This window comes from Pinus tabuliformis, chromosome 3_1 (assembly GCF_031772625.1).
Source record: "Pinus tabuliformis cultivar Carrire ecotype Pingquan chromosome 3_1, CPIR1, whole genome shotgun sequence".
In the NCBI taxonomy this organism is placed as follows: Eukaryota; Viridiplantae; Streptophyta; class Pinopsida; order Pinales; family Pinaceae; genus Pinus; species Pinus tabuliformis.
Genome location: NC_142301.1, coordinates 381,948,517 through 381,957,435, shown reverse-complemented (window position 1 = coordinate 381,957,435; position 8,919 = coordinate 381,948,517). Strand labels below are relative to the sequence as shown.

The window sequence follows — 8,919 nt, the reverse complement described above, 5'->3', positions numbered from 1 at the left end:
CCATCCAGAATTATAATTCTCAAACATTAAAGAATTACAAAAACCCAAATTTACTCGACCATCGAAAATTATAATTCTCAAACATTAAAGAACTAAAAAAAACCACCGAAAAATGAGAAAGGAAAAGAGAAAAATGGCCTCGTTTGACTACCCGAGGAAACCATGGAAAGTATTAGGGCATTTTTACCCGTTTCCGTTAATGGAAGTACTTCTTTGTTGTTACACGACTTATTATTTATATCGATCTCTCTCCCTTTCGTTCGATCCTTGTGCTTCCTCATTGTATGTTGTGTTCGATCTGGCCTTCGCATCGACCAAGCGGTTGGGTTTAGCCAGTCCAGTTAGGAAGACTCGAATTCTGGTACGTTACCGTTTTGCTTCTCTGATTTCAAATACTCAGAGTTTGCGCATCTCTTTATGGATCCTTCGGCTGTTCTTCCATGGGAATTAGGTCGAGAGTGTCTCCTCAGAGTGCCTTACCATTCTCACGAAAATGTCAAAGCCGTTTGCAAAACCTGGGAGGCCGTTGTGAAGCACCCCCAGTTCTATGAAGACAGGAAAAAGCATGGGACTTCCGAGCAGTTGATATGTTTGCTGGAACTCCGGGAATATCTGGATGACACTCATCCTAATCTACAAATGGTGGTTTCTGTGTTTGACCCTCTGCGAGGCACACGGAGAACACTTCCTCCCATTCCCCACTTCCCCGCTAGTCACAATGGGATTCCACTCTTTCCTGACTGCGTTTGTGTCAATCAAAAGCTGGTTTTATTCGGCGGGTGGGATCCGTCGAACCCTGACCAAGTGGAGGGACTCAAAACTGTTTTCATCTTTGATTTCTTATCGAGTAAGTGGAGCCGCGGGGCGGACATGCCGGTGAGGCGATTCTCCGGTGCTTTCTCGGTGTCATCGCAAGGACTCATTTACGTTGCCGGCGGACAGGATGGCAATTATAATCTCCTCTCATCAGCGGCCGTTTACAATGTGTTTGAAGACAAATGGAAGATGCTTCCCGACATGAGCCAAGGACGGGATGAATGTTATGGCGCATTCCTTCACGGCAAATTCTTCGTTATTAGCAGTGACAGTGATGCGGAGGGTGATCTAATCGGGTGGAGTGCCGAAGTTTACGATCCAGAAAGAGGGACATGGTCAACGCTGGAGAATATGTCGGATATCGAAGGGAAAAGCCCACGGGAGTGTCTGGTTGTTTCTTCTTCCGGGCGGTTGTATTCGTTTGAGAAGCACCAGGGAGTGACGGAATACGATTCCGATGAAAACATTTGGAGGGTGTTGGGTTCTCTTCCTAAAACCCTTGACAGGATTTCGTGTTGTATAGCCTGGCGTGACAAGATTTTTGTTTACGGTCACGGTGAGAGAAATGTTAAAGTTTGCTATATGTATGAGCCCCCGCCTACAAGAAGTGAAACAGAAAAGCAAGCGGAAGCGATTGGGATGTGGAGTACCATTGAGATATCAGAAAACTCTTATCTGCACAATGGACAGAGCATTGACCATGCCGTCACTTTTGAGATTTGAAGCTAAGTAACAGTTATAACCATATTGTGGGTTGAATACAGCTAAATTAATCGATGCGTAGGAAGAAATTTCAGATTCCTGTTATCATCGAATGGACATTGGTAATAGATTTTAGAAAATGATGTTTTTTTGGTTGCATGAGTTTAGATGTGTCTAACCACATGTTGCAATGGGAATCCCATAAGACAGAAGCTTAGGAAAGAGTAGCATAGAACACTGAAGTCAAAATTTTATGCAGTTTTATTTATTCATCAATGTTTTTGTGAGAAAAAAATTGAAATTGAAATTTTGCAGAATTGAGCTATATCATGGATTATGATTGCAAGATGGGTTCATTACTAAAATTACCATGTGTAGAAATAATAATCTATTTTGCAAAATGGGTTCATTACTAAAATTACCATGTGTAGAAATAATAATCTATTTTATTCAATGTTTCATCATTTTGATATTCATGATTTATTTTAAATTTGAATGGATAATTTCAATATTGATTTTGTGGCAAGTTTTAATGATTGAATAATGAAATTTCTATTGAGTGTAATAATAAGCTTTAATGATTGAATAATGAAATTGCTAGAGTGTTTGCAAGGAGAAAATCACAAGCTTGCCTCATCTTTACAAGTCAATTTGAGCTACACAAGTATGTACAATAATAACAACACCATCTGAATCATCCAAAATATAATTCTATGGATAAGGTGCTCTCTGTTGTACAAGTGGACTTCAACACAGTATTAGATACAACCTAAGATGATTTCCAAGTTAGCTAACCTGAATTCCTCTTCCACATTTTGCTTTCTTTATGCTAACAATGGGAAGACATAAATATCTAAAAGCATATGAGAAGCTTCTTCATTGGACATGACCAATCCTACCCATTCTAAGAACAATAATCAACAATAAGACATGCACGATGTTGTTGATTTTCTAGTGATAATTGACATTCATTTACTTCATATACAAACGAGAATCATAAACATAAAGTAGGGTATCTCACACTATAAGTGACATTTTATCAATGCAATTAAATAGTTTTTTTAGGTTCTCTCTCGCCAATGTTTCCATGTCAACAACCTCTTCACTACTTGTAAAAGTCCACGAGTCCGTTGAGTTGGTACCAAAAGTGGCTTAGGTTGTGGCCTCTAGGAGCCAAATCTTTGTGGAGCATACATCAGGAGCCTGGGTAAACAACTAACCTCATATAGAAAGCATGAAAATCATGGTTTCTTGTCCCCCACATCAAAAACTCTAGTAAAAGAGGCTTCTAAGATTCACACGTGCTCAAGATCCAACATAGATTCAACAATACCTTGTATCCTAAGGTTGCACATTAATATAAGAATGGCGATGTCTCTCATTTGATTTAAGTCACCAATGATAGATAAGTCTTACTACCTTGGCCTTCCAATGTACCTTATATTTTTCCCCAAGGAAAAATTGTAACTTTCATTATGTTAAATATTGAAAATTACATATTGTAGATGTTGCATATAGCGCATGTGTCAAAACTGGTGTCCTAGCCACAACTGTAGAGAGTCTACATAATCCATAAAAAGTATTGTGATATTGATACACAAAATAAAAATGCGCATATATAGGTCTATAAACCGACACAAAAATGCAAAATAGCTACTTTGAGATATTGTTCCTACCTTGAGACGGTATGGAACAAAGGAATGAATGATGATGTTTTACATATGATGATTCACAAGGGGTTCATTTTCCAGTCTACTCAGGTACTCAGCTTGGATAATTGGCCTAGTTAATTGGCTGAGCTAACTAGCTGGGGTGGAAATTTATCCTATGTGATCATGGCATATGTATGTGGGAAATTAGATAATCTAAAGAAAATACCTAAGAATTTAGACTCTATAAAGTTGGTGTTTTATATGTTTATGCCTCGCCATTGTCCCTCACAGTCTGGTACTATTTGGTTTGGTATAGTTTGGTTCAATTCGGGGACTGGGTTAAGTTTACCCAGTTGAAGAAGCAACTTATCTAGAAACACTTGATCGAACAAAAGCATTGAGAATCCAATTCATACACGGCCCTTCGTCAATTTGTTGGGTCTCCCCCTGCGAGTCCCTTCACGTACCTTGGCCATAACGACAGAGCGAATCGTCCCTCGTACCTTTTTGGTTTTCTTATTGGGTGGGGGCCTTATGGGTGAGCAATAAATAACCTTTGTCGGTTGAGTGTTAAAACACTCACCCATAAAAGCAAGTGTTGTGGAATGCTCATCCAACAATGTGAGGCAGATTTCACAAATAAAGGGTGGTTAACACAGGTCATGCACATAAGTAACGCACTACAAAGAATTCGAAATCGAAAAATAACTCGAACCTCTAACTCTCATTTCCATGGAGGACATATACGTGAATTTTATTGATACGTATAACTCTAGATCTACCCTCTACCCATAGGGTTTAACACAGCCTACTCTAGGACTAACGCTTGTGAATAGGATAAGTTCCTAAAAAATTATTAACTAAACATAGCTAACTCTAACTCTTACTCTCTCAATTGGTGGAAAAAGCTATTAGTAGGATCAAACTACTAACAAAAAGAAACTATCAAAGATATAGTATGCACAATACTAGTGAGGCAAAAATAGAGGAAAATAGAACACTACTTTAGGAGAAGGGTATTAGAGGATCGAGGGAGTGTTGCCTACCCAACAACCAATTCATTTGGCCAGGAATCGAAGTGAGTAGACACTATTGCTATGAACCCTTTACTCTTTTATTACCTTTTTATTTCCATACAACCTATCCACTGACTACTTATCTAACCGTAATGAAAGTAGGTAAGAGTTAAGGAGCTTCCTTCTTGTTATATCCAACATTTGTGTATAAGGCATAGGTATTCTCTGTGGATGCTGCTCCATGAAAGGCCTATGATAATACTGGTAAAAATCATGTCCATGTTCTTCATGTATCAACCAACTAGTAGGAAGTTGTTGTGCAACTTCCTTAGAAAGGAAGTCAAAAAGATGGTTCCTCTCCTTGTAGATGGGCCGACAAGAAATATAGTCAAACCCTGATTTAATAGCATAGATTTATTCCGAAAAATTTCTGAGTGTGTGCACGTGACATTCAACTTGAATATTGAAGCAATTGATAACAAGTTTGGAATCACCAAAAATCTGAAGTTGCTGGCATCCCTTCTCAAAAGAAAAAATAAGAATAAATGTTGAGTTTGAGGCTGTTGAGTTAAGAATAAATGTTTGTGCCTCTCCCTATAGAATTTCCCACTATAGATCACCTAATAATGCAATAAACTAAAGCATAATACTTGATCTACTTCTACAAACTTTTGCGGAAGCTTAATCGAATTGAGCAAGATCAAGAGAACACATATAACTAAGAATGAGAAATAAATCACACATAACACAAAAGAAACAACTTGGGGAAAGCCTCAACCTAAAACCCCAATCTCTGTATTATCATACAAGTGGAAATCTTGTTCAAGCTACAAAAAAAATCAGCTCTCAAGCTATCCTGCTCTCTCTGCAATCAAATAATACAACTCATAGATTGAATAGACATAGTATATGACCTCCTCAAGCCCTCCAAGTCTCCTATTTCCTTGCATAGTTTTTCTTGGGGTCCAGTGAAGCCACATGTGTGGCATCATCACACTCACAAAACTTGAAGAAGTAACTGCACAATCCTCAAGGAAAGAATTCCTTCTGCATGCAAGGGGTATTCACAATGGAATATTCTAGCAACTAATAGTACATTGTCCCTCCATCTGATCTCAACTCGGTCTCTGTCTAAATTGACATGCATGAGTTATTTATGAGAGAATATTAAGTTATCTGAAGTGTAGTAGTTACATGCATGCATGCATTAACTAACTAAACTCACATTAATTCAACGAACTGTTAGAATTAATCTAACTAGACTTGACTCAATTAACTGAGCCAACTAATTACAACTCATCATGATCTCTTTAACTGATGGAAAAATTCCTCAATGAATGCAGAAACTGTTGCATGTCCCCACATAGACTTCATGTTTGATTTTCTACAACTAATTAACTCATGTTGAATTAATTAATTATTTTACAAACAACTGCTAAGATCAAATTAAAATTTTTACTTCTCTATTTTAGTTCACAAACTAACTAAAATAGGAAGGTATCCCGAAATGCTATTTATAGTAGTACTAAACTTAGCACTTCTATATTTAGCATTTCTTGTTGCTATTTTCAACACTCCCTCTCAACAAGAAATGGATTATCAGTAACCCAAATCCTGTCTCTGTGGAACTCTAACTTGTATTTTGACAATGCCTTGGTCAAAATATCTGCATCCTGTTCCTTGGTCGAAACATACAGTGACAACATGAACATCTTGACCACACAGTCTCGAAGATGGTGATACTGGATATCAATGTGCTTGGACCTGTCATGAAAAACTAGATTCTCAAAGAGTTTGATACAACTTTGGTTATCGCAGTAAATCACTGTAGGATCCATCCTCTAACCAAACAATCCCACTAGAATATTCCACATCCAAATGGCCTCACATGCAGCCTGACTAGTAGCCATGTATTCAGCCTCTGCTGAGCTAAGTGGAACTGTTCTTTGTTTCCTGATGTACTAGGAAACTGCAGTTGAACCAAGGTTGAAGATTCCTCTAGAAGTGCTCTTCAGGTCTGATGGACTCCCTTCCCAATCCGCATCTATGAAACCCTGAAGCATCACTCCCTCTGTCCATCTGTACCACAATCCGAACTGAGATGTGCCTCTTAGGTATCTCAGCACATGATTCATTTCCTTCCAAAATAGCTTGGTAGGCTGAACTATAACTTGACTCAGCTAGTTCACTGCAAAGCATAAGTCGGGTTGTGTGTTCACTAGATACATAAGTGAACCCACCAGCTACCGATAAATAGTAGCAGCTACTACCTCACCTGAAGTAGCATCCTCCTTCCTCTAGTTCCCAGCTAGAGGAGTCTGCATGGGCTTGCACTTCTCCATGTGAAAGTGCCTGAGTATCTCATTGGCATACTTGCCTTGAGACACAAATACTTCACCATCTTTTTACCACACCTCCATGCCTATAAAGTAGTGCATAAGGCCCGTGTCCCTCATCTCGAACTCTCTTGCAAGGTCCTCGCAAGACTGTATCAACTGATCATCACCTATCAAAATCAGATCATCGACATAAAGAACAATGATCAATGGTTTACCTTTTACCATGATGTGGTAAAGGTTCACATCTGCTTCACTCTTGGTGAAGCCCAAACTGGTGAAATAGTTGTTGATCCTGGTGTACCAAGCACGGGGTGCTTGCTTCAACCCATACAAAGCCGTCTTGGACTGCACACATGCGACTCACGATCAAAGGTCTTGAAACCTTCTTACTACTCAATGTACACCTCCTCCTCAATCTTCCCATTGAGGAATTTTGTCTTCATGTCCATCCGGTGGATCTTCCACCCCATCTGAGCTGGTAGTGCCAACGTCGATCTAATCGACGAATACCTTTCTAAGGGAGCAAAAGTCTCATTGTAGTCGATCCCCTCAACTTGTGAGAAACCTCGAGAAACAAACCTTTCCTTATGTTTCTCAACACTGCCATCAACTACCTTCTTTACCTTGTAAAGCCATCTGGAACTCATCGCTAACTTGCCCTGAGGTCTTTGGACAACATCCCACACATTATGCCAAATGATAGAGTCATACTCCTCTACCATTGCATCAACCCAGATTGGTTGCTGCACTTCCTCCTCAAATGAAGAAGGTTCTGTATATACACACTCCCCAACCAGGGGAATGTACCCAGTGTACCGCTTGGGTGACCTCCTCTATCTGTGCTGAGAAGATGGATGTCCCACATTCTCCCGCGCATCCAACATCAACCTGTCAGCTTCCCTTGAGTGTTTCTACCCATCTCTAGAAGTATCAGCTTGAGTGGATGTCTCCACTCCCGGATCGTCTGCATGCACTGCTCTGCATCAATCTGAGGCTCCTCCTCCTTAGGAACTAAAAGTTCCTCCTTTGTATGCAACTTGAGCTCCCTCTCAAGTGATAAGCGCATGGCTTTCTACTTGTCAAACTTGAGATCCCTACGTACCACTATCCTCTGAGTGGAACGTAGGTACACCCGATAGTTGTGGGGTGTATCTGGGTACCCAACAAGTATTCCCAACTAAGATGTTGGGTTTAGCTTCTTCCTGGTGTCTTTGGTCACATGATAGTAAACTGATGATCCAAATATTCAAAAGTGACTTACATCAGGTCGTTTCCCAGAAAAGGCCTCCATAGGTGTCTTCATCCCCAGGATATGGTGCAGGCTTCTATTCTACATGTATACTATTGTATTGCATGCCTTAGCCCACAAATGCAGTGGTAGGCTTTGGTCATGCAACATCGCTCGAGCAGCTCCCATAATTGATCTGTTCTTCCTTTCGACCACCCCATTCTATTGTGGGTTATGGGGTGTCATCAATTCCCGCTTAATTCCTTCTACAGCACATAAGTCTTTAAATTGTTGGGAGACATACTCTCCACCATTGTCGCTACGCAAGGCTTTCATTTTCTTTCCAGATTCGTTGTCTTCCAAGGCTTTAAACTCAAAAAACCTCAAGAACTTATGATCCTTCTTTTGCATAAAGTAGATCCAGCATCTTACGAGAAAAATCATCAATAAAAATAACATAGAACCTTTGTTTAGCAGTGGAGGCTGTAGAGAAAGGTCCACAAACATTTGAGTGAACTCGCTCCAGGATTGCTCCAGCTCTACTATCTCAATCTGGAAAGGAAGATTTCGCATACTTACCCAAGGTACAACCTTTGCATGTATTCATCTGCTTAAGTTTTCCCTTGGGTAATCCAGTAGAATCTGCTGCATGATCTTTGAGGCTCCATGGTGCAATTGGCCCAGTCTTTTATGCCATAACTCGCCAACATCTTGGCTTTGCACCATCTTAGCTTTGGAACTCAATGCAACACAGTCGTCTACCTCCAGCTTGTAGAGATTCTTTACTCGAATCCCAATTCGCTTTGTCTATCCAATACCAATATGCCTCAAGAATACCTTTCCTTTACTAAGGACTACATCATAGCCTTTATCTTCTAGCATAGCGACAGACACAAGATTCTTCCTCAGACCTGGTACATACTTTACATTGGTCAGGGTGAGGAGAGCTCCATTCTCCATCTTAAACACAATCGTACCTTCACCTGAAACATGGTACTTTCCATCATCACCCATCTTGATCCGCATCTGGAGATCCTTCTCCTCCAAGGTACTGAAAATATTCTTGTCACCTGACATGTGGAATGAAGCTCCACTGTACAGGTACCACACACATCCCACCATGGATGAAACTATGCATGTGATAAGCGATAAATCCAGCTTAAACT

General features: G+C 40.0%; 1 protein-coding gene across 1 annotated transcript; it reads left to right on the top strand.

Annotated features, from left to right (window-relative positions):
• Positions 1-417: 417 nt before the first annotated feature.
• LOC149187321 (F-box/kelch-repeat protein At1g80440-like) lies at positions 418-1,539 on the top strand. The gene has a single exon (XM_089409620.1). It carries the CDS (start codon positions 418-420, stop codon positions 1,537-1,539), a length of 1,122 nt encoding a protein of 373 aa, XP_089265746.1.
• The last annotated feature ends 7,380 nt before the right edge of the window (positions 1,540-8,919 follow it).

Excerpts from the sequence above, each read along its gene's own strand:
- LOC149187321 (XM_089409620.1), top strand. The coding sequence starts at position 418 with ATGGATCCTTCGGCTGTTCTTCCATGGGAATTAGGTCGAGAGTGTCTC.